Source organism: Prionailurus viverrinus, chromosome A2 (genome assembly GCF_022837055.1).
Source record: "Prionailurus viverrinus isolate Anna chromosome A2, UM_Priviv_1.0, whole genome shotgun sequence".
In the NCBI taxonomy this organism is placed as follows: Eukaryota; Metazoa; Chordata; class Mammalia; order Carnivora; family Felidae; genus Prionailurus; species Prionailurus viverrinus.
The window spans coordinates 16,816,417-16,841,926 of record NC_062562.1 but is presented as its reverse complement, the minus strand read 5'-3'; the positions used below and the strand labels follow the sequence as shown (position 1 = coordinate 16,841,926).

At 46.6% G+C, this 25,510-nt stretch overlaps 1 protein-coding gene across 5 annotated transcripts; it reads left to right on the top strand.

The window, feature by feature from the left end:
* Positions 1-820: 820 nt before the first annotated feature.
* CDC25A (cell division cycle 25A) lies at positions 821-24,677 on the top strand. 5 transcript variants are annotated; one of them, XM_047846654.1, is made up of 15 exons: positions 821-1,512; positions 2,515-2,588; positions 3,937-3,979; positions 4,494-4,530; positions 5,015-5,113; positions 6,685-6,804; positions 9,371-9,505; positions 10,005-10,079; positions 15,068-15,241; positions 19,031-19,129; positions 20,666-20,728; positions 20,824-20,922; positions 21,616-21,746; positions 23,271-23,382; positions 23,589-24,677. In XM_047846654.1, the coding sequence occupies exons 1-15, from the start codon at positions 1,343-1,345 to the stop codon at positions 23,727-23,729; spliced, it is 1,572 nt and encodes a 523-aa protein (XP_047702610.1). In that variant the 5' UTR covers positions 821-1,342; the 3' UTR covers positions 23,730-24,677. The 5 variants fall into 5 exon arrangements, with proteins under 5 accessions (XP_047702610.1, XP_047702602.1, XP_047702617.1 ...); XM_047846646.1 differs by having other exon boundaries at positions 5,012-5,113; XM_047846661.1 differs by lacking the exon at positions 6,685-6,804.
* The last annotated feature ends 833 nt before the right edge of the window (positions 24,678-25,510 follow it).

The window sequence follows — 25,510 nt, the reverse complement described above, 5'->3', positions numbered from 1 at the left end:
ATACCGATAAAACTCTTGGGACAGTGTCTGGCACAGAAGCACTATGTTAAGTGTTAGCTGTTATTATATTTACGGCATTGCTATCTAGGAGCTCCCAATAGGGTAAGAAAGGGTAGAGAAGAAGGATTTGATTCTGGAAAAATACAGTACGAGCTTAAAATGGAGGTGAGCAAAGCATGCTGAGTCCCGCAGCCTGTACTGTGGGGTTCAAGTCTTGTATGGTCAGTTTGTGGCCAGCACTGCGCGCAGGGGCTCTAACAACCCGCTGCACTGGAGCGTTAGCGCTTCGTTGTCTGGGCCTGGAGTTCGGGGAGGCAGAGACCAGTCTTGGGACATTCAGTTCCTGCCCTCGTTACAAAATTGGGACCTGGAGGCCGGGGGCTGAAGAGAAGAGCTCACAGTACCGTTGTTATAGGTAGAGCCGAGGCTGGGCCCGGCCTGGCCTCCAGTGGCCAGGACGGCTCTATCCAACCCGCGCGTCCCTTCGGTATGCGGGGCGCCGGGGCCGGAACTACCGGCCGTGTGCCGAAGCCCGTAGGAGGTGCCTGGATCCCAGCGCGGGGTGGGAACTACGCTTCCCAGAATGCAACGGGGCAAGAGGGGCCTCTCGGCGCTTTCCGCGCCTCGCAGGTTCCGCTGGGAGTTTTCATTGACCTCTGAGCCCCCTCTCATTAGGATCGGCTCCGGTCTCCTCTAGGCCCCGCCCCTTTCGGAGAGCGGGTGACCTCGCAGAGCCCCGCGAGCTCCTTCCTTCTTCCCCTCTCATTGGTCCAGCTTAGCTGCCATTCAGGAGCGAGGAGGAGAAGTTGCTTACTGATTGGTGGATTCCGTTTGGCGCCAACTAGGAAAGGGGGGCGGGGCAGCTGCGGTCCCTAGTGAGCAGCTATTACCGCGAAAGGCTTTCCTCGCAGCGACAGTCCGGAAGGGAGGTGGAGGTCCGCTTGGTGCTCTGTGACCCCGGTTTGGAAAAGGGGGTGAGAGGAAAGCGAAGAAAGTGTGAGCCCTGGCCGTTGCCTCGCGGCTCTGGCCGCTTTCCCTTCTCGACCCGCGGCGTTTGTTTGGATTTAATCTTCAGGTTGCCGGCGCCCGCCCGCCCGCCGGCCTCGCGGGGGTGCGGGGAAAGCACCCGTGCATGTGACTGGCGCCTGCCGGGTCCAGACACCCTCCCGTCCGCGCCGCTTACCCTCGGCAGTAGCGTCCCTGAACCGCGGGGTCGTGTTTGTGTTTGACCCGCGGGCGCCCGCGGCGGGCCGCGCGGCCGAGGCCGGTGCCGGCGGGGCGGGGCGGGCGCGGCGGAGGCGGAGGAAGAGGGAGCGGGAGCCCTGGGAGGCCGGGTGCCGCCATGGAACTGGGCCCGGAGCCCCCGCACCGCCGTCGCCTGCTCTTCGCCTGCAGTCCCCCTCCCACGCCGCAGCCAGTCGTGAAAGCGCTGTTCGGCGCGCCAGCCTGCGGCGGCCTGTCGCCTGTCACCAACTTGACGGTCACCATGGACCAGCTGCAGGGGCTGGGCAGGTGAGAAGGGACTGGCGAGCTCTGCCGCAGGCCGCTGGGCTCCCAGACGGCTCTCGGGGGGATCAGGCCGGGAAACGGGCCCAGAGAGGGGCGAGACCTGTCCGCCGCTCGTGGGCCGCCCCGCTGAGCTGGGGCCAGCCATGTGCACCCTCCCCCCAGGCGGAATGTTGGGCGGGAGAGGCCGTTCGGACCCTCCAGGGCCGCCCTCAGCCCCGAGCCGGGCCCGGTAGGGGGTGGGGTCGGCCCGGGTTCCCCAGCTTGGCCACCCCTTTCGGATTGCCTTGTACTCTTCTGTCCCAATCTCGGGAAGCTCTTTGAAATCTACCCCCACGGGGGCAAAGCAGACCCTTTCAGGCGCTCACTTCCACCCTTTGCTGAACTACCTCGCAGGATCTTGGCTTCCTGTGAGCTTTGTTCCTTCTCTACAGAGAGACATGGCATTTTCTTACTTGGCCTACGTGCAAAATCCCCCCAATGCTGCACCCCATGCACATTCCTGATGTCGACCCATGCGTTCCTAAGGCCGGGCCTTTTTACTCCTGTTTCCATCCTCAAAAGCTCCCTGGACTTTTCCTTGTTAGCAAAACGTGCATCGCACGATGTTTCTGGTGGAGCTGCTTTCACTTCAGTTTTGGACATCCCATTTTCTCTGTAAGCACACGTCTTGTACGTTTTCCAACCTCTGAAAAGCAGTAACTTGTCCAATTGATCTTTCATCCCTGCTCCCAGCACCGTACCTAGAACGCATGCTCTCGCTTCAGGAAATATTCCAACATCATAGTCATCTTGTCTACAATGTGACCCAGGCCATGCCTACTCACTCCTTTCTCATCATTTATATTCAAGTGCTAACTGGGTGTTTTGGGTGGCAAAGTGGGGGTCTGTGGTGTGGCCTAGAACAAGATGGTTTTTAGCCTGGATACTTGCTAACCTCATGGCCTGTTTCCTGTATGTAACCTTGTAATTATGTTTTAGAAATAAAGTTATTTCTCTTGCTTTCAGTGAGTGTGAACAGCCGCTGGAGGTGAGAAACGGCAGTCTGCAGAGAATGGGCTCCTCTGAGTCAACCGATTCAGGTATCCCTTTAGTCTTCAACATTCATCACGTAGGGATCAATACTTGGAATTTGTTGAAATATGTGCTTCACCTAGAACTTAGATTGGGGACTAGTTCAGACCATAAACAAAAGTCATGGCATTCAGTGACAAACACTCTTAAAGCAGGACAAAGAAGGCCCTGTGGTAGTTTACAACGGGGGGAAACAAGTGTCTGCAAGGAGGTGGTACGTGCTTGATCTTGAGGATGTGTGAGTAAAGTAGTTGCATACCATGAACCATAACACCAAGATCAGAAAATTGTATTGGTTGAAATACAGGGTCAAATTATTGGAAGTATAATGAAACTGTTTCAGTGAGCCTGCTATGGAGGAAATGTGCTGGTGCATTTTATTCTAACTCGTAAACTTATGTTACTGCAGCGTTTTATAGTTACACAGATGCTTTAGGTTAGGGAACTGCAAGAGCAAAGTTCTTAAAATGTAGGCTTCTTAGGAACTAGGGAGAGGATTCTTTTCTGTTTTAAGTTTATTTATTTATTTTGAGAGAGAGACAGAGGGAGTGGGGGGGAGGGGCAGAGAGAGAGAGTCCCAAGCAGGCTCCACACTGTCAGCCCGGAGCCCGATGCGGGGCTTGAACTCAGGAACGCCGTGAGATCATGACCTGACCTCAAACCAAGAGTTGGACTGAGCCACCGAGGTGCCCCAGGAGCTAGGGATAGAATTCTTACTTGTGGCAGTGTGGCAAGTGAGAATATCAGAACTAGCACTTGACTTCCTGCAAAGTTACATGGCTATCATGAGAGGCAGGCGCTGGTGGGTCTGGGCGTACTGAGAGCAGCATCTTTGCCACCTTGCTTCCTTCAGTGAGATGGGCACCTTGCTTGGTGTACTTTTGTTCAAGGCAATGAATACTTGCCTTGTTTGTCATATGACTGACTGAGAAGTGTATTTTTCCAAACCCCCGAATTACACGTATGATCTGACAAAATAAAATATTTGAAGTCGAAACTTCCAGAAAACTGGTACCTCTTCTTTTCACGGTTGAAACAAAGTTACGTGGGTAACCTCTATCTGAACAACCAACCAAACATTAGAAGGTTGTATTTAATTCTCCCCACCTACTCTCTTGATGGTATTTGTAAGTAGGAAAATGAGATAGGTAGGTTTACTGTGGAAGTGTTAAGACTTGGGGCAATTAGAAAGTTTTTGACAATCAAATAGAGACGCCACTTTGATTCTGCCAAAAGTCCAAGCCCTGAGTCTTGGGTGATGGCTCAAAGAAACAGTACTAGTAGTGTTTTTGTTTATTTAATGACAAAATGGTGTTTTGTGTATTATTTCCTGAGAAATTTTGTTATTTCCCACAGGCTTCTGTCTGGATTCTCCTGGGCCCTTGGACAGTAAAGAAAAGTATGTATTCACTGCTTTTAAAAGTTTGTTAAGAAAGTAAAAGTTAGTTAGGAAAGACTTTTCTTAATTTTTTAATGAAATTCGTTGTGCTCTGTGTGGGAGCCTTGGATTTAGCTGACCCTATTAAGACTTCTGCATGTTAGAAATAAGTCTGGTGCCTTTAGAGAGTGAGTAGTTTGTGTCAGCAGTTTTTAAAACTTCCTTTCCTTTATTTTAGCTGTAATTTTTGGTGTTTAAGTCTCCCCCAAATCCTTAATTCACCCTCTGACATCATAGCCTTAAAGAACATGGGTATTTTAAGAGAAGACCTGGGCTTGTTCTTTTTACCTAGAAGCCCAATGTTGGGGGCGCTTGTGAGAACGGGACAGCTTCAGAAATCTGTTCTTCCATCTTGCCTAATATGGGAATGTGATTGTCTGCCCCCTTCCCCAAACTATAGGCTAGACACTGCATCTGCTCATATGAATACCTCTCTTGTTTTATTCTCATTGTTTACCTTCTGATCTCATTGCAGCCTTGGAAATCCCATGAGGAGAATAAATTCCCTACCTGTAAGTTAGTTCCCTTTTTTATTTTTAGCTAATTGACATTCATCTGTCTCCTTAGCTGTTAGTGTGATCTTAATTTAGACAGCAAAGATTGTTCTTCCTTCGTCTCATAAGTACTCAAAACACCCTACCTGAACAGCCTCAGTAATGGGCATTTCCTTTCATTTATTACTATCAAATGAATACCAGGAAAGTATTTATCAAAAAGAATACCAGGAAGTATTCTTTTTACGCAAATGATATTTTGGGACCTCAATCGCTACTGAAAGGGCTGGAGACCTACCTTGTAAGGTTAGGTGTAAAGCCATGTAGTGGGATCTTCTACCCCGTGTTACTGCAAAGTGGAACCCTGGCCACATTTCTTGGTTACCTCCTGCAGTGTGTGAGGATTTAGCCCCTCCACCACCACTTTTTTTTCTTTTGAAGCTGAATTTCCATTGAATTTTCATTTAATGTGCCCTAATGTCTTTTTTCATTTTGACAGCAGAAGCTCTTGGGATGTAGCCCAGCCCTGAAGAGGAGTCATTCTGATTCTCTTGACCATGATGTCTTTCAGCTGATGGACCAGGATGAGAACAAGGAAAACGTGAGTGGCATCGATGTACTAACTTAGGCTAGAGGTAAAGCCACAAGTGTCAGTGGCTTACAAAAAAGTGGCTGGGCTGCTTTCTGGGAGACTAGACCTTCACCAAAGTCATGCATCATCTTTGTAGTCAGAGAAACCTGGATTTGAATCCTGCTTACTAGCTGTATGACCTTGACCCATTACTTCTTTTTTGGCTTCTTCATTTTCTTTGTAAAATACGAGTAGCAGTAACTTGTAGCGTATTATGGGAATTAAATAAGATAATGTATATAAAGCATTTAAAATGGTTCCTGGCAGGGAGGTGTTGCTCAGATGGCAGCCCTTAGGAATAATTATATCCATGAATAGCTTATCTAGAAGGGTCTGTCCAGGCCTTGCCTCTTTGTGCTCACCCTGGGATGAGTTGTAAGCTCAGGAAAAGGCTAGTAGTGCTTTCTACTGAACACACTGAAGCTGTACTGATGCCTGGTTTTCCCCTGAACTTGGCTTTTCTCAGGGTTGCCTGCTTGGAACTTTGTTCTGGGGAGTAAACAGCATACATAGGTGGTAGTTAAAGAATTTGCATGATCTTAGGCACATCACTTAACCTGTAAGGTCTAGTTTCCTCATCTGTGATTGGGTTGCAGTTGCTGGTTATATGAGTTAATACATAGAAAGTACTTTGTGGTGTGTTGGCGTGTAAATACTCTGATATTAGCTGTTAACTGCTCTGAGCACTTAATAAGTGACTGTTTTGGGGTAGAGGGATTATAAGTGCTTTTAAACTTGAAGTCAATGGAATCATACAGAATGTATTCTGTCACTTCTGGCTTTCATTGAACATGTGAAATTCATTTATGTTGTTGACTGAAACAGTTTTTTTTTAATTTTCCATTGCTTTTAGTATGAAGTACAATAATTACAAGTGGAAAGAAAAATAATTATGTTTGTAGGAAGGTGGTGGGAAACACAAAGCCTTCAAATCTAGAGTAAAAAGGGTTTTTTTTTTAAGCATTTTTATTTATTTTTTAATTTATTTTTTAATGTTTATTTTTGAGAGAGTGCACTTGCACACGAGCTGGGGAGGTGCAGAGAAAGGTGGGGACAGACGACCGAAGCAGGCTCTGTGCTGGCAGCACAGAGCCCAACGTGGGGCTCAAACTCACGAACTGCGAGATCATGACCTAAGCTGAAGTCGGACACTTAACCAACTGAGCCACCCAGGTGCCCCAAGAGTAAAAGGTTTTGACTCCCACTCACAGGCAATTATATTGAAACACTTCGTTTTAGATTTTAGGAAGTTGTTGATTCGATTTGGCTTATTAACTCAGTGTTTTGTATACTTGGCAGATATTTATGTCTTTGTGGTGAGAGAAAAAAATGCTGCTTTAGAAGTTAGCTGTTGACAGTCTGTGAAATTCTTAGTGACACAGATCCAGTGTTGGAGTTAGCTCAGAAATGGGTAAACCCTTAGTTTGGAGGCAGTTGCAAAGGTGAGCAGTGCCTACTCCCTTGACTGTCTCACCCAAGCTACAGCTAAGACCCTGGTTTTCATGGACAGGGGAAGATATATCGACTCTGCTGTCTTGCAGGAAGCCTTTGAGTTTAAGAAGCCAATAAGACCGGCATCTCGTGGCTGCCTGCACTCTCACGGACTTGAGGAGGGTAAAGATATCTTCACACAGAGGCAGAACTCTGCCCCAGCTCGGATGGTATGTGCTTTGGCTTTCACAGGGGAGTTCCTGGTGGGGAAGAATTAAAGCACCCTCTTTAACCTGGAGTCAAAGACTAGAGCTCTTGTCTTTGTCATTTGAAACTAGACTGTCACATCTTTGGTGTTTTTGCTGTCTGGAGAGCAGACAGGCAGAAGCAGAGTGAAAGATGGTATGTTTGAAATACTGAACTTGAACAAGGAATATTTGATCTTGTCAGTTCTAGGGAAATAATCTACAGGCATCCTGGGTCATTCTTCTGTATGTGTGCACGATGGGATTATGTGGCTTAAAACTTTCTTTCACAGTGCCTCCAGAGTGGTTTTGTCTGGAGATGGCACTTGGCTTCTTCCAAAGGTGGTTTATTAAGAATATTATGGGGACTCCTGGGTGGCTCAGTCGGTTGAGTGTCCAGCTCTTGATTTTGGCTAAGGTCATGATACCAAGGGTGTGGAATTGAGCCCAACATCAGGCTCTGCTGAGCATGGAGCCTCCTTGGGATTCTCTCCCTTTGCCCTCTCCCCTGCTTGCTCGCTCTCTCTCTCTCTCTCAAATGAACTATTATGGATTCCAATAAACCCACTGCCTATAGGCTACTTGATAGTATTGGGGACCACTTGCCCCAGGGTTACTTATTTGCCAAACAGAAGCTGTCACTACTTCCAAAGTTCCCTACTGGCAATCTGATAGCTATAGACTAGAGAGGAAATTTGAGCAGAATGACCACATTTGGTTTCCAGGTTTTCCTGGGAACTTGCATACAGCCTTCCAGTCTGGCCTTTGGTCTGAAGTTCAGGTTCATTCAGTCAGTATTGCTGTTCTGTCTAGCATTTGCACAAAGCATTTTCATATATGTTTTCGTCTTAATCTTCCTAAGCATGTGAAGTAGGTGAAGTTAGCCCATTTTACAGATTGGGAAAGTCTGTTAAGGGAGGTCGGGTAATTTGCCAAAGGATAGCGATAAATAGAAGACCAGGATTTAATAGAATCTCCTGATTCCTGAGTACACGGTAACCCTTTAAGTACAAGGTATCCATGGGGTGCCTGGGTGGCTCAGTCAGTTAGGTGTCTGACTTTGGCCCAGGTCATGATCTCACGGTTTGTGGGTTCGAGCCCCGCATCAGGCTCTGTGCTGACGGCGGAGAGCCTAGAGCCTGCTTCGGATTTTGTGTCTCCCTCTCTCTGCCCCTCCCCTGCTCGCGCGCTGTCTCTCTCTCCTTCAAAAATAAACATTAAAAAAAAAGTTTATTTTTTTAAGTACAGGGTATCCAAAACGAAATAGTGTGCCCTTGAAGACCACAGCATCAGAGTTTATTGTGGTCACCTGACCATACTTCATTATAGATGACTTGTCCGTCATTTATTGTATCACACCTTCACTGGGGATCCCAGAAAATCCAGGTCACAAATACTGGTATTATAGTATGAGCCTTCAGTGTGTTGTCCCACAATAAGGTTACCAGCTTCTTGGTTCTGGCGGCTGAGAACTTGCCGATGTGCCCAGGGCGTGCTCAGGAGCACTTGTGGAGGCTCAGGGGCAGCCTAGAACTTTTATGAAGCAAGCTGGTGCCCAAAGTAGTGTAGGCCAGGGGCAGAGAGGATCCCTCCCTGGGTGAGTGACTGAGTCCAAAAACCAGAAGGCCACTTGAGGATTAATGAAGTCCTATCCAAAGGGATTTGGGGCTTCTGAAGGATTCTTTGTAGGACTTAAGTTGAGACTGCCTTGTTACTGTGGGGGAAAAAAAAAATATATCTCTGAACATTTTTCCTGGCTTTGGGAAGCACCTGGAAAAGAAATAATTCACTATCAGCAATGTTTGTTATTAGTAGTGCTGATCTCTATCTGGTAGATTTATGAGTTGTTTTTTCTAAATTTTCTATATTAAATATATATTAGTTTTATGATGGAGGGTTCCCCCAAAAACAACAGGGTTGCCTAGTGAGATACCCCCATTTTTACTCGGAATGGTTCTCAGAGAATGGGCGGGGAGAAAAGCTTGGGCTTTGGAGTCAAACAGGTGAGCTGTGTGATCTGGGTAAACTCTCTTAAGCATTGGGTTCCTGGTTCGTTAAATAAGTAGAAAAGGAGTAACTCACCTTAATGCGTTGTCAGGCGTCAGTGGGAGTAAACACTTAAGATTGTATCGTTGTGTCTGGCACACAGTAATTCCTCAGTTAAAAACTGAGCACCTGTCATTTGAATTCCAAGTTTAAAGAACTAGGATCAGGTGACAGTACTATATCAAAACCTGCATGTTGATCCGTGTTTACTGATTACAATCCTCTGATAAAACAAACCCTGCCCTTCATAAAAGAGGCCATCCCCACATCCCAGTGTAAGGTGAATCGCTTCTGGGAAGTCTTTTGCGAAGGCTCCTAGGCCTGATTCTACTCAGGACTATGTGTAGACATCAAATCATTTCTCATCTTAGGATACGTTATCCTTTGCTTAGTAGCTGCCAAAATGTTAGTTCTAATAAATATAGTATGTTTTCCTCATAAAATCTAGTGACCCATCCAAGGAAATCAAGTCTGATCATTAACAAGCTGTGAATTCGTCTTCCAGCTTTCCTCGAATGAAAGAGAGAGCAGCGAGCCAGGGAATTTCATTCCTCTTTTTATGCCCCAGTCCCCTGTGACTGCCACTTTGTCTGATGAGGATGATGGCTTCATGGACCTTCTTGAAGGAGAGAACCTGAAGGTAGTGTGTGTGTGTTTCTACCCGTTCCACTAAGTACTCTGGGAAAGTGATGTGAAAAACAACAGCAATTCCCCAGGGCTTGAGCTGGCTGATATTTTTGTTCATTTGGTGGGGATTTACTGAGACTCTGCTCCTAGTCTAATTAAATCTGAGGGGGGACAGGGTTCTTCAAAAGAAGAGAGTGATAGGCTCCTTCTTACCCTGAAGAAGGTGACAGTTATTTTGTACAAGAGACATGGAACAAGAACAGTGTAGGACAAGCCAGAGGGACAGCCTACCTCCTCAGTACCCTCAGGGTAGCGGGATGCTTTTAGCTACGTTCCGATGTCTGAATTGTGAAATGTGATTCTCTTCTGATCTTAACATATTGGGGAGTAGGAAAGAGGAGCGAACATTAGATGCTTCCTATGGGCGAGTCTGATACTCCTCAGGCAGAATCATACCTAAAGCATTCAAACTTAGTCTCTACTGAATCTTTTAAGTGTTTGTCTTTCTTTAGAATGATGAAGAGACCCCATCATGCATGGCAAGCCTCTGGACTGCTCCTCTTGTCATGAGAAGAACTACAAACCTTGTAAGTTGTTCTGGTGTGTCCAGAGAGAGCCTGGAAGCCTGGAGTAATTAGGCCTCGGACAGAGTCGACTAGACTAAATGGAAACTAATCCTTCTCCCACTTCACCACAGCAATCAAAAGTAGTTTCATTTGAGATTCAGTCTTTGGGTCTGTGGACCTTTCTCTTGACCAGCCGCTAGTGTTCTCTGGTGTAAAGCACACTGTTTCTTCGAGTATTTTTGGTCCTCATTGGTGTGTGAGGAAGTCTGGCTAATATATATGCATGTAGTTCTTGTTTTTATACTTTCTAGTTCATCCCAGCTATTCTTGGTCAAATTAATGTTCTTGCTGTAGCTGTGACCACTCTTAACTTCTAGTTTAAGATCTCAGGAAAATACCTGCTAAACTGAATTTAAGGGGTTCCATTATTTTTTTTTTTAATGTTTGTTTTTGAGAGAGAGAGGGAGAGAGAGAGAGAGACCAAGCAGGAGCGGGGGAGGGACAGAGGAGAGGGGGAGACAGAGAATCTGAAGCTAGGGGGGCTGTGAGATGGCCACTGTAGGAGCTAGTGAGGTTCCTGTAGCTGTTCGTTTTTGAGCCACAGTTAAGGTATGGGGAGGTCAGTATGGGAAGGGAAGGCCAGGGGGTCATCCAGGGTGGGATGTTGCAGAGGACAAATAAATAGCAGCTTGAGGTTCCTCACAAGTGACAGTGATTGATGGCACTTTGGCGGTCTAAGCTGTGGGTGCAGTGCAGGTACGGTAGTCTGGGGGTTGGCCCTGAATGAGGCAGAGTCCACAGGCCGGGGCTGTGGTTAGCCTCAAAACACAGCATCTCCCTCAGGAGCTATTGAGGAACACATCTACGTGGGCACTCTTAGGTCCTCAGAGCTCCTGTTTGCAAGATGGGGGAGCTGGCTGTCCCCTGTCATGGAGTCTCTGGCTCTCATTTTTCTCAGCCTTTTGTTTTGTCCACACTTTTCGACATTTGCATGAAGTCTGCCAAACATTTGAAACAGTACTTTTTCTCTGTTTCCTGCTCAAAGATTCTGTTTTACCTCAGGTATTTTCCACATAGAGTTTAGGATTATTTTGGAACTTAAAGGTGTTGAGAATATTACCTATAGATAGTTGAAGCTTTATATAATTTTTATGTTTTTTTGTTTCTTCTGTGTGTACTTCCCCACAGCTCATATTTAGGACAGATATTTGGGTTTCTCTCGCCTAGCTTAAGTTAGAATTGCCTTTGACCCAGCCAGGCATTTGGTTACAACTGTTACTGATCTAAGCATATCCTTGGATGTCCACTTCATTGTTACGGGGTCCTAAAGTGGCCAGTGCTTCATATCTTTGCAGAGCTGAGCCCTCCTCTGGCCCTCACGGTTTGATCTGCTCTGAGAGGCGGTCTGGATTTGAGAGGGGGCAGGCAGCTTGCCGTGGCCACCTTGCTTCAGCCAGGAATTCGAGGGGTCAGTAGATGAACTCTCAGACTGCTTTAACATGGAGGCTTCCCTTCTAGTAGTGTCCTTAATTAGCCATTTTTATAGCCCGTATGTCATTGTCTTGTCCTAAATAGGGTTTGTCCCCGGTGTCATCCTCAGTTATACCTCTGTTTAACTCAGCCTGCATATTAAAACTTCACACTTTCAAGCAGTAAGACAGCAAGGAGTGGGTTCTTTTTCCACGTCTCGATCGTGGGATAGCGGTGGAGTTATGAAGCCACCCAGTGGTGTGGCGGACAACAGCTTACCCTGTGTGTGTGGCCTTGTTGAATTCATGCACGTGGCCATATGTATCCCATTGAATGGGTGGGCACTGTGGACGCTTCCAGGGCAGGAATGTCCCTCACCCTGGAAAGAGCCATACACTGAGCAACCACTTGTGTGCCATGAGCAGGTCGAAGGGTGAGCCCCCAGAGGGGACCTGTTTGCCCAGGGTCTCAGAGTGTGTGGGAACTTGTCAGCAGGGTGTGTTGATTCATGAAAGAGCAGTTCACCTGTGGCAGTAGCACGTAGCCCTGTGAAGCTGGAGAATGGGGCACGTGTCGTGGGCTGGTGCGAGGCTGTCTACCAGTCAGGGGTGTGGCTGGATTTCCTCAGGAATGCTAGAATTCCTCGAGCGTGACTCTGTTAACCAGAAGGGAGGAGGGGTCAGTTACAAACAGGGTGCTTTATTTATTTTTTTTTTTAATGTTTATTTTTGAGAGAGAGCATGAGTGGGGGAGGAGCAGAGAGAGAGGGAGACACAGAATCCGCAGCAGGCTCCAGGCTCTGAGCTGTCAACACAGAGCTGGTGCAGGGCTTGAACCCACGAACCATGAGATCATGACCTGAGCCGAAGTCAGACGCTTAACCGACTGAGCTACCCAGGTGCCCCACAAACAGGGTGCTTTAGGAGCCTGTTGTGATTATTCAACAAAATGCTGAAGACTTTCTCTGAATCATGGGGAGAGGAAGGAACAGATTGAACAAATCTTTGCAAATTAGGAATGGGTGGTATTTAGGTGCAGTAGTGGTAAAGCAGAAGTCATGAGAATGACACCAAAGTTTTCAGTGTGAGAGACAGTCTTAAAATTATTCCTTGCTTTGTTGGGTGTTTCTCTGTGTGTTTAAGCACCCGGGGGGTATGGAATCTGCTGTCTCCTGTCTTCTCCATAGCATTTGGTTTGGTATAGATGTGCCCTCAATCATGCTACCTTACGTGAGTACAGCCATAGGTCAAAGGGAATGATAGGACTTAGGGATCTGGGGTTTAGACCCCACCTGAGCTACCCACAAATGGAGACCTTGAGTGATGCATTTTTGTTTATCTGTATGTTTCCCAATTTGTAAAATGAGTGTTGATTAGGAGGAGAGACCACATTTGTTTCTAGCTCTAACATCCAGGTGGTTTGAATGAAAAAGACTTTTCAAGTATCTTTTTAAATATCTTTATAAAGGCTTTTCTTTCTTTCTTTATTTCATTTTTTTTTTTTTTTTAGAGAGAGAGAGTTGGGGGTTGGGGGATATATATATAAAGTAGGCTCCACGCCCAGCATGGGCCCTAACACAAGGCTCAACCCAGGACCCCGAGATCATGACCTGAACTGAAATCATGAGTCAGATACTTAACCCCTGAGCAACCCAGGTGCCCTGAGGTGTTTTGTTTTGGTTTTTTTTGCGTTTTTTTTAGGTCTTTCTCATTTATTTATATTCCATATCATCCATATCATCTAGCATAACACAAACAGTTACTGCAGACTCACAGTTGCTGGAGCTATATTGGAATCGTGGTGTCCGCCCTGGATGAGTTCACAATTTCCTTTGAGACTCTGTTGAAAGCAGTGGATTCTCTTCCCCAAAATGCTCCCAGCTCTTCTAGGTTAAAAAAAAATCTCTGGGACGCCTGAGTGGCTCAGTCGGTTAAGCGTCCAACTTGGGCTCAGGTCATGATCTCACCGTTCGTGAGTTCAAGCCCCGCATCGGACTCTGTGCTGACAGCTCAGAGCCTGGAGCCTGCTTCGGATTCTGTGTCTCATTCTCTCTCTGCCCCTCCCCCCACTTGTACTCTGTCTCTCTCTTTCTCTTAAAACTAAATAAAAATGTAAAAGTAAATAAATAATGTCTGGCGGTGCTTGGGTGGCTCAGTCGGTTGAGCAGCATCCGACTTGATTTTTTTGGCTCAGGTCATGATTTCACCGTTCATGGGATCGAGCCCCACGTCAGGCTCTGTGATGATAGCTCTGTGGTTTGGATTCTCTGTCTCTGCCCCTCCCCCACTTGCACTCTATTTTACAAAATGAACTTTAAAAACTCTGGCGGTGCTTGGGTGGCTTGGTCGGTTAAGTGTCCGACTTTAGCTCAGGTCAGTATTTCACGGCTTGTGAGTTCAAGCCCTGCACCAGACTCTGTGCTGACAGCTCAGAGCCTGGAGCCTGTTTGAATTCTGTGTTTCCCTTTCTCTCTGCCCCTCCCCAACTCATGCTCAGTCTCTGTCTCTCAAAAATAAACATTAAAAAGAAAATCTCTGGTCTTGCTTTTCTGAAAATATCCCTTTAAAATAGACTTCAGCAAAGTTAGGAGAAAATCCTTGGTCTCCGAGAGAGCTGGCATGGGAGTGGCACACTCTGCTGCAGATTATTGACCAGAACATTTCAAAGAAGCGTCATTGAAATTTTAGTATCATCTTGGAAAGGAGCGGCTTACTGGGGCATAAAGAGATTCTGCATGGAAGGAAAAGCTGGGCCAAGGCACACTGAGTCATGAACCTACAGATAAGTTTAGACTGTCCCTACTGTTGGTCAGATTGGCTGCCCTTGAATTCTGGGAAATTAGTCTTAGACCAAGTGGAAAGGACTTTTGAACACAATTTTGAGGGCACTTGCTCCTCTGTGCACCCCCCGCTCCCTACAGATTTATACCCTTAGCACTATTTTAACACCTTACGGACTCTGTTTTCTAGCATAGTCTAACTACCTCACACCTTTTCTGGATTTAGGTGGGGTATTAAAACCTGTTGACTGCTGGGGCAGCTGGGTGGCTGAGTTGATAAGCATCCTCTTGATTTCAGCTCAGGTCATGATTTCATGAAACCTACTTGGGATTCTCTCTCTCTCTCTCTCTCTCTCTCTCTCTCTCTCTCTCTCTCTAACTTTAAAAATAAAAAACCAAGCAAGGTGCAAGTAATAAAATAGAGGGGAAGAGGCAAATCAAAAGGTGTTCCCAACCGAAAAGTGATAGTTACGTGACTCTTAGGACCCTTTGTAGACAGTGAGCTTTAGAAAAAGGGCATGGATTGTCTTCCTCCTCTCCATATGATGTCAACTCAGTTTGTATTCATTGAGCACCAGGTACTCAATGTCTAGTATGTGCTAGGCCCTACAAGAGTGCTGGGACTAGATGAATGGACGGTGTCTGTTACCTAAGTTAGGGTGGATTTTAAACCATCCCAGAAAGCCCTTGGCCCATTCTCTTTACCATTCAAGTGAGCGGGTTTTAATGGAAGATGGGTCTCTTTTTTTTCCCCCACTAGGGCAATCGATGCAAGCTGTTTGACTCTTCTTCCACATGTAGCTCTGTCACTCGGTCGGTGTTAAAAAGACCAGAACGATCTCAAGAGGAGTACCCATCTGGAAATACAAAGCGGAGAAAGAGCATGGCTGCGGCCAGTCCTGAAGAAGCAGCTAGTCCAGAGAAGCCCCAGGAGGTTAGTTTTGCAGGTGCCTTTTTGCTCAAGGACAATGATACTGAATTTTTCAATTCTGAAATTTCCATTTGGCTCTTTTTCTTTGCCAAGACTTCAAATTTTCCGTTTGTTTCAAGCAGGTTGCTAATTGGCTGTTGAAGCATTTTTATGACAGCTGCTTTAAAATCCTTGTCAGATTATTCCAACATCTGTGTTGTGGTGTTGGCTTCTGTTGATTATCTTTTCCTATTCAAGTTGAGATTTTCCTGGTTCTCGGTATGACGAATGACTTTTCAGTTGTATCCTGTATATTTTGGGTATTGTAAGACTGGTCTATGTAAATTTTCTGTTTTAGCGGGACTCTGATACTGTGGGGATGATAGGAGTAGAAGTTCATGTTCCCTAGCACAGCTTCCCTTGACACATAGGGTGGCCTCGTTATTGTGGGCAGGAGTGGGAGTTCAAGTTCTCCACTAGACCACCCCAGTGGAGTGGAGGTGGGGCACTTAATTACAGCTGGGCAAGAGTTGCAAGTCTAAGCTCCCCACTTGCTGACCAGGCATGGTGTAGGGCCATCATTTTTTCTTTGGTGTTTGGCTACAGTAGTCTAAAAGTTTTCTGTCTAGGGGCGCCTGAGTGGCTCAGTCGGTTAAGCGTGCGACTTTGGCTCAGGTCATGATCTCACAGTTCGTGAATTCGAGCCCCACATTGGGCTCCCTGCCCTCAGCACAGATTCTGCTTCGGATCCTTTTCTTCTCTCTCTGCCTTGTGCTCTCTTTCCCTTTCCTTCTCTCCTTCTCGCAAAAATAAATAAAAAACAGGTAAACATTTTTAAAAGTAAAATGTTTTCTGTCTGATAGGCTGCCCTCTTTCTAGTCCTTTGGCTAAGGAGAACAGGTTTTCCTAAAGGCTTCTTGTTTCTTTGGGCTTGCTGCTGCCATCTCCTGATCTGCTTGGAACTATACATTTTCTACTACTTATGTTTGTCTCACAACTTTGTACTGTTTTTCATTGTTTAATGCTTATTTGTTTTGAAGGAGAGGGAGACAGTGTAAGTGGGGGAGAGGCAGAGAGAGGGAGACACAGAATCTGAAGCAGGCTCCAGGCTCCGAGCTATCAGCATAGAGCCAGCCCTGTGCAGGGCTCGAACTCACAAGCCGTAAAGATCATGACCTAAGCTGAAGTTGGAACCTTAACCGACTGAGCCATCCAGGCGCCCCTGTAGTGTTTTTTATTGTATCTCTAAATATTTTATTCCTTTCTTTTAATTCAGACTTATCATGACCTAGTAAAAGTTTAGTTTTTATAAAACTTTCATCATCTCTACTCAAGTCAATTGCTCATAGTTATGGTTTGCTTTCATGTTATTTTGGAGCTTTACTAATATATCATGAACTTCCCTGTAGGTGAGTACACAAATGTAATTATTTTTATTTATTTTTAAAGCACTTGGGACATTCATTCATTTTAAAGTTTTATCTTGAGAGAGAGAGAGAGAGCACCAGCAGGGGAAGGGCAGTGAGAGAGGAAGAGAGAGAATCCTAAGCAGGCTCTGCACTGTCAGCATGGAGTGTGATATAGGCTTGAACCCACCAACCACGAGATCATGACCTGAGCCAAAATCAAAGAGCTGGGCACTTAACCAGCTGAGTCCCCTAGGCGCCCCAGAGCAGTTTTTTGAGAGGGAGAGAGTGAGCGTGCACACACTTGCGCAACTGAGGGAGGGACTGAGAAAGAGAGAGAATCCCAAGCAGGCTCCAGGCAGTCAGCACTGAGCCTCAGGGCTCAGTCTCAGAAACCAAGAGTCAGATGCTCAGCTGACTGAGCCACCCAGGCACGCCCATGATTGCTCCATTTTTATTAACTTGTTTATATATTTTGGCTTGTATTCATAGTTTTCCTGATTTTAAAACTATTCTTGCTTCATGAAATGTCATGTTTGGCTAATTTAGAATTGCTTTTATGTATGTGTAGTTTTCCTTCATTATACTATCCTTATATCAGGTTTTGGTATTGAGGTTTGATATTAAACATTGTAAAATAACCTGGAGAATTGCCCGTGTTTTCTGCAGCATGAAAAGGTTTGAATAAATACTACTCTTAAAAGGTCTACTAGATGACAGCCATGGAAACACCTAGGGCTGGCATCTTACATTTTATAATCTGCCTTAGTTACCTAATACTTGATGAACATTTTACTTTTTCTAATTAAAAGTGGAATTTGGGATGCCTGGGTGGCTCAGTTTGTTCAGTGTCCAACTTTTGATTTTGGCTCAGGTCATGATCCCAGGGTCAAGCCCTGCATGGGGACCCATACTGAGTGTGGAGTCTGCTTAAGATTCTTTCTCTCTCTCTCCCCCCCCCCCCCGCCCCTCTCCCCTGCTTGCACTCTGTCTCTTTAAAAATAAACTCTTTTTTTTAAAAAAAAGTAGAATTCTAGGTTAAAGCGCAGGAACATTTATGGAACTTTGCATTTTATACATGCTAGCAAATTGCCTTTCCAGAAAGCTTCTGGTTTATATACCTGTCAATATTCAGGAATAAAAAGAATGTATTTATTTGTATATTTAGAGAAAGTGAGCAAGCAGGAGCAGGGGAGAGGGAGAGAGAGAATCCCAAATAAGCTTCATGCTGTCAGCATGGAGCCCAATGTAGGGCTTGAATTCCCAAACCGTGAAATCATGACCTGAGCCGAAGTCCATAGCTTAACCAACTGAGCCACTCCAGTGCCCGCCTGCCTTTTCTCTTAATACTGTTCTTTTGATGAAAAGAATTTCTTGATTTTTAAATGTATTTCAATTAATCAGTCTTTTTTATTTATGTTTGGTGCCTCTTTTTTCCCTCTCCCCCTCACCTTTTTTAAGTAATATCTACACGCAACATGGGGCTTGAACTTACAACCCCAAGATCAAGAGTGGCATACTCTAAGAGCGCGCCTGGGTGGCTCAGTCGGTTAAACGTCTGACTTTGATCTCGTGGTTCATGGGTTTGAGCCCCACATCAGGCTCTGTGCTGACAGCTCATAGCCTGGAGCCTGCTTCAGATTCTATGTCTCCCTTTCTCTCTGCCCCTTACCTGCTTGTGCTTTGTCTCTCTGTCTCTCAAAAATAAATGTTAAAGAAAAAGAAAAAAAATTTTTTTTTAATTTTTTTTTTTCAACGTTTTTATTTATTTTTGGGACAGAGAGAGACAGAGCATGAACGGGGGAGGGGCAGAGAGAGAGGGAGACACAGAATCGGAAACAGGCTCCAGGCTCTGAGCCATCAGCCCAGAGCCCGACGCGGGGCTCGAACTCACGGATCGCGAGATCATGACCTGGCTGAAGTCGGACGCTTAACCGACTGTGCCACCCAGGTGCCCTGAAAAAGAAATTTTTTAAGAGTGGCATACTCTACCAACTGAGACATCCAGGCACCCCCAAGCCCTGGTTTCTTTTAGTGGAAAATAGTATTTGGAGACCATAGTGTCCTGTAGGAATGTTCATTGCACGTCTAGAGCTTCTCAGTGGATAGAGCTAAGAAATTTATTTTAGATTTAGCCTTAATTTTAATTCCCCTTTTTAAAAAGGTGGGGAAGAAGAAAAACTTAATTTCAGAGCACTTCAGTTAGACACTGAAATAATAGGAGACCTAAGTCAGTGACCCATGCTCCCTTTTTTTAGTCCAGATTCAATCAAATAAGAAAAATATTTTATTTGCTAAATATAGACATGTACATGTCACCCTCCTCCCAGTGACATGTTCTAGGTAAAAGTTTTCAGAAGTCCTATTCAGAACCCTGGCCTCATTTTCCACCTTTGATTTGTTACAGATTCTACATCAGTCTTTATCCCTGGCATCTTCCCCAAAAGGGACCATTGAGAACATTTTGGATAATGACCCAAGGGACCTTATAGGAGACTTCTCCAAGGTAATTCTAGGCAGATGCAAGGAGAGCTGCTCTGGTTATGTGATTTAGGCTTTGGGTTGTTTCCTAGAATTCCCCCCCACCCCCTCAGTCTTTCTCCTCTCTTGGGTGGCTCTTACAGTATCCCCCAAGAGACACAGTTTGAAATTTTTAAAGATAAGAAACAAACACATGATCAGATGTATCTTGGTCTCTGTGGGACTATAGACCTTACTGGTACTGATCAGAGGAAGTAGGAAGCCACCTACCAGCCACCTGGACTCCAACCCAAAGGCCAGGCTCTTTGGGAACTGTGTTTCTGATTATAAAAATAGTCGTGCAGCAAAGTACAAAGAAGCAGGAATAAACCTATAGCCACACTACACATCTGTATATCAAAAGGTTATCTTAAAAGGTCCAAGGTTGAGACTGAATTTCTCCATTGTCCAAAGAAGCATAGCCTTTGAGGGAGAAGGCCCCCGGGGAAGTAGGGAGGAAGATCTGCTGATGGCCTGATATGTATGAATTTGCTGTGTAAATGAGTTGGCTGCCTTTGAGCTGTGGTGAAACATGAGGGTGGAACAGAGAACATGTCAGCAGCTTGCTAAGCCACAGAAGATGTAAAGGCTACCCGATCAATTTCTTACTCATTAGTTTAGCTAACATTTGTCGAAGCACCTTGATGTTATGTGTTAGGTAAAGATTCCAAAATGAGACCCAGTTCCTTCCCTCACACAATTTCCCATGTGGTCAGTAAGACCTGCTGTGCCACATACGACACGGGAAATTGAAGTGCATGTCTGTGCAATGCAAGCAGCCTTGGAGAAATAAAGGGAGGTTGTCTCGTCTAGAAGACTAGGGAAGGTATGAGTCTGGGCCATATTTCATATTTCAGCCAGGTGAGTGTTGAAAGAATAGGGACACATAGGGGGTCAAAAATAGGAGATAGTTCTAATCTGAAAGGAAGAGTAAGCAAAGACTGGGTGTGTCCTCATTGGTAGAACCTTCCACTTGAATTGAAGCTGTTGGTTGTGTTTGTCATAATGACCTTGCATATGGCCATGGGGATGGGTGAGCTCTTGGTTCAGCCACTTGCCCTAGTGAGTAATTGCTGATGTGCCCATCTTTCCCCTCAAGGCCAGGCCAGGTCTCCTATTTTTCCCATTTCCAGTGCCCAACACCATGTTCCTCACAGTTGGCTATGGAGATGAAGGTTCCTGACAAAAGCAGGGAGGAAGGAAATTACCTGAGATTTCTGTATTTACGTTTGGCTTACTAGCTAGTAGTGAAGCCAGCTTTACATATTGGCTCGGCTTTACATTTGACAGTGAGGATAATACACCTTGTAGGTGTGTTTGAAAATGAAATGTCAGGATGTTAATGAAGTGCCTAGATGAGTAACTTGCCTATACTATTAGATTAAGGTTTGTTTATAAAGCTGCCTCTTATCAGGCAGGCAAGCAATATAAATGTTGCATTTATAGGCTTTCAGATTTGCTAAGTCTCTCTCTCTCTCTCTCTCTCTCTCTCTCTCTCTCTCTCTCTCTCTCTTTTTTTAAGGGTTATCTCTTTCATACGGTTGCTGGGAAGCATCAGGATTTAAAATACATCTCTCCAGAAATTGTAAGTCCCCTTTTTGGATCCTGTCACCCATGAAGTATTTGAATCTAGCTGTTCCTGGCAGCCAAAGTTGATTCTCCTGGGCTTTCTCCCCACAGATGGCATCTGTTTTGAATGGCAAGTTTGCCAACCTCATTAAAGAATTTGTTATCATTGACTGCCGGTATCCGTATGAATATGAGGGAGGCCACATCAAGGTATGGGTTCCTGAGGCTTACTGGTGAGCCCTGCTGTCATGGGAGGCGTAGAAGGAGCCCTGACAGGATCTGTGATTTTAAAAGTGGGGTGGTGACATGACACCTAGAAGCTTACTGGCTAATGTGCTGGTTCTGAGGACGTTTTCAAGCAGCCTTGACTCCTGGTGCACTGGAGAATATTCCCTGGCCTGGACTACTCTCCACTACCTTGTACAGTAAATGCTCTCTGTCCTGTGTCTTACACCTTCACCATCACAGGCATTTGTAGGTGGTACCACTGATTTCTAAGTCAGGCCTAAGCACCAAAGGGCTTTTGACCAGAAGCCAGCCTCTGGTGACATGTCCCAGTCTATGCCGGGCTTAGCGATGCCTCTCAGTTTGTAGTTGAATTAAGCTGCCTGGTGGAGGGCGGGTGTTGGGACACACTTTCCAGGGAAGAAGTTAACTGGTTATGCCAATTTAATCTTTTAACCAATAAACTAGTGTTGAAATCTAGTAATGGGGTACATTAATACAACAGTAGTGTTTGTCACTGTCTTAATGGCTTTTGAAAGTCCCAAATTCATAAATCTTTCTCAAGCCCACCATAGTCATAACAGAATTCTAGGGTCCCAATTACAGATGACTGTCACAGAATCAATCCGGCAAGTATGATACACGCAGGTGCCAAGAGTCTCTATGCCTTCTTCACAGGGTGCGGTAAACTTGCACATGGAAGAGGAGGTAGAAGACTTCTTGCTCAAGAAGCCCATCGTTCCTACTGACGGCAAGCGTGTCATTGTCGTGTTCCACTGCGAGTTCTCTTCCGAGCGAGGCCCTCGCATGTGAGTGCTGCATGGAACTGGGCTCTGGGGCACGGGCCCACAGTGCTTTTGTGGGATGAGGCAGTGGATGGCTCACGCTGGCGGCATACTTCACACCAAGGGCCTTCTCGCACGTCCCAAGTCATTTCCATGCCTCAGCCTACACACATGATGCGTAAATGTTCAGTTTTTTAAAAGTTCAAATTCATGTGTAGCAAATGTTTTCCCACATTCTTACCTATTGGGCAGTTTGTTGATTTGATGAACAGCTTTCTTGAGTGTGGCTTTTTAGGCTTGACCTGGAAGTTGCCAAGGGCTTTTGGCCTTATTCGGCCCAACCTTGTCTCTGAGGCTAGCATGGTCCTACTGGAAGGACAGACAGGGACAGCCAGAGAGGGGGTGGGGGCTGGGGCAGGGCGACTGCAGCCTTGACTAGGATGGGCCAAGGTAGACTTCTTGCCAGCCCACAGGCTTGGGTTCTTGTGCAGTCTTTTTATTTTGAACTGGTTCAAAAGTCAGGCCATTTTTCTGCACGTGCTTCACCTGATTTTCCCAGTGGCTAATGTTGTGCCACATTAGTACACATACAACCACACATAAACAACTACACCAGGAACTTGGCTTACATGACCATCTCCCCATCTACCTCCTAAGGACAAGGACTTGCCCTGCGTTTAGCACAAAACCATGGTCACAAGAAGTGGGATTTGAGTGAGGACTGATGTTCCTTCACAAGTGGGATTATTCACTCTACAGATACTAACTATTGCCTCTCATGTGCTGGTTAGTGTTCTGGTTACTGGGGAGAACAGCAAAATGTTGGAGAACAAAAAACCCTGCCTTCAGGGAGTTTGCATTTCAGAGGGAGCGGGAGGCAAATATGTCTGTCAGCTACTCCATGTGTTAGAGGTACTTCAGAGACATGACGAGAAGTGGGCGCTCCAGGGCAGGTTGGAGGAACAGCCGTGGGGCCAAAGTAAGCAGGCGGAGTGGAGAGAGGAGAGAGCAGCAGGGACAGGGTACCAAGGGGTGGGTGGGAAGGAGCCACTGGCCATGTGAGGGTATTGGGGAAGAGTATAGGGTGCAAGCAGGTGTCCTGAGACAGAGCAAGCGCAGCCTATTTAAAAGCTATAGGAAAAAAGCCACCAGCTGAGATGGGAGTTGAGGAAGGGACCCTGGGCAAGTTGTCTGGGGGTGTGGCAAGAGTGGAGAATGCAGTGGGAAGCTGGCTCAGGTGCTGTCACTGCACAGGAAGTGCAGGTGGTGGTGGGGAGGACACTGGAATGGGGGCTGGGCAGTAGGTCTGTTTCACTTGGAGAAAGGGCAGTTGGGGAGAGACCGTCTACCTTCCACCACCTGTGAAATCTTAACGATCACACGTGGCCAGTAGCTCACAGCTCAACACTGATTGTTTCCAAGAATGAACGTGAAGTTGGGAAGACGCGTGTAAGGAGTCCTACCGCACCGCTGCTGTCACTGTGCTGTTGTCTCACGTCTGTTGTCTCTGTATCAGAAGAGCTAACCCTGCCGTGGCCTTCTCGATAGGTGCCGGTACGTGAGGGAGAGAGATCGGCTTGGTAACGAGTACCCCAAACTCCACTACCCTGAGCTGTATGTCCTGAAGGGCGGGTACAAGGAGTTCTTCCTGAAATGCCAGGTAAGCTGAGGTCCCTGGAGAGCACGGTCCACCCCTTACCCAGGTTGGACAGCTGGGTCTGTCTGGTCGTCATGGCTGTTTCTCTCCCGGGATCTGGGGATTTGCTGCGCACGACGACACGGGCCCTAGAAGCTGCTGCACAGATGCGGGGAGCTGGCTTAACAGCATGAGACAAGCACCCCCTGATCATCCTCTCTTGTCTACAGTCTCACTGTGAGCCCCCCAGCTACCGGCCCATGCACCATGAGGACTTCAAAGAAGACCTGAAGAAGTTCCGCACCAAGAGCCGGACCTGGGCGGGGGAAAAGAGCAAACGGGAGATGTACAGCCGTCTGAAGAAGCTGTGAGGTGGTGGGGCCAGACCGCGGCAGCCAGAGCCTCCCCTCCACGCCACCTCTTCCCTCTTTGCTGCAGAGAAACTTGAGCAAAGGGGCCAACAAGTGTGGAGAAAGGGCCTGGGGCTTGCACGCCTCACCCGGTCCCGCGCTCCCAGGGTTCCTGCTGGCAGCACCTCTTCTGTCCCCGTAAGACGTTCACTGCCTCAGGACTGTTTGCCAAGGCTGTCACTCGCCATACAGCACAGTTCCAAGCACCAAGCCAAGAAGTTCTGACTCCTCCCCCCCACTGTTGGACGAACGACCTGGGGCCTTATTGGGCACTGTCCTCTCTCATGAGAGGAGGGGTAGGAGAAGGAGAAGGAACGCGAGTGGAAATGCTGCTGGCCAAATACCAAAGACAGCCTGGGAAGGGGGATGGTCTCTGTGGGATAACCCGTATCTTTAATTTATTCAACTTCGTCAATCACTTTAATTTTTTTTTTTTTTTTTTAACTCCTGGAGACTTTTATTTAACTGCTTCTTTAAGTCACAATACTGCCATTCTAGGTAGGGTTTTATCATCCCAGGGACTACCTCTGCTTTAAAAAAAAAAAAAAAAAAAGATGGGGGAGAAGAGGCAAACTTGTGTTGAGGGACAGAAGTAGGAGCTCTGTCACCCCAGGAGGCACTGTGGAACTGGGGCTGCTGCTATTTAAAGCCAAGGACTGAGGCGCTGGTGGGAGCAGGCACTGGACTCGGACTTGGCCATAGGACATAAGCTAAACCTCCCAGACCTACCTCGAAGGCCACTGAGATCTATGGGTGGGGGCGGGGGGGGCACCGTGTTCTTCCTCACCCCAGTTCCCTGTGACATTGGCTGGTATAGGAGTCACAGGAAAGCACTTCAGGCAGCTTCCATGGGGCCACCCCCAGGTCAGTGTTGGAACGTGGTAGTGTAGGTGTCCTAGACTAGGGGCGGCAGGGTGGGGGGGCTCTGGGATGGGGGACAGGAGCGTACACCGAGTGTCTTCTATTACTGATACTCTTGAATAGCTTTTAATTTTCTAAAAATAGTCATTTTATGAGTCAAGGAGTATCAAATCAGTGTTGGCTGGGCCACCCAAGGATGAAGAGATGGGCTGGAAGCCCTGTGCATTAGAAGAGGGATGTGGGTGCTGGCATGCAGATGACCATATAGAATGTGTCTCTCAGGAGGCAGCATGGTGGATTTTGAAGGTAAAACTTTGAGTTTATCATGTTTGAATTTGAGGGACAGGGAGTGATGGCTTATCACTCGTTGCCCCCTCATCTAACCCCATGGAAATGGGGGTCTCAAAGGAACACCTCCTATCCAAGGAGCTGGAGCTGAGTTGGTTGATGCTGGACACGCCTATTTGGTTCCTGCGTATGCCCACCCACAGGCACCAGCCTCCTCACCATTTCTGCTCTGTTGGGGCATAGCCAGGTTTTTCTTACACACAAGTGCCAGTCTCCCCTCTTCACTTCCTGCTCTGGAAGTGGGGAGGGAAGCAGTCGTAATAGAGATGGCTGGTTGCTCTTCTGGGTTTGAGTTGTATTTGGCTATAAAACAATCTTGTTAGAAAAAGTAAGTGGGGAGGAGGGGAACGGGAGGAGAGAGGAAGGCCTCTTTCCCCTCTCACCACACATTGAGACACATCTCAGTTGGTCTCTAATCTTGTTTATAGGGATTCTGTTGGTTGAATGCCTAGAAAAGGAGGTGGGATGGCCTTCAGATTGTACCAGCTTAGCTAGCATTGCTGACCAACTGTTGCAGGCTCTGAAAATAAAAA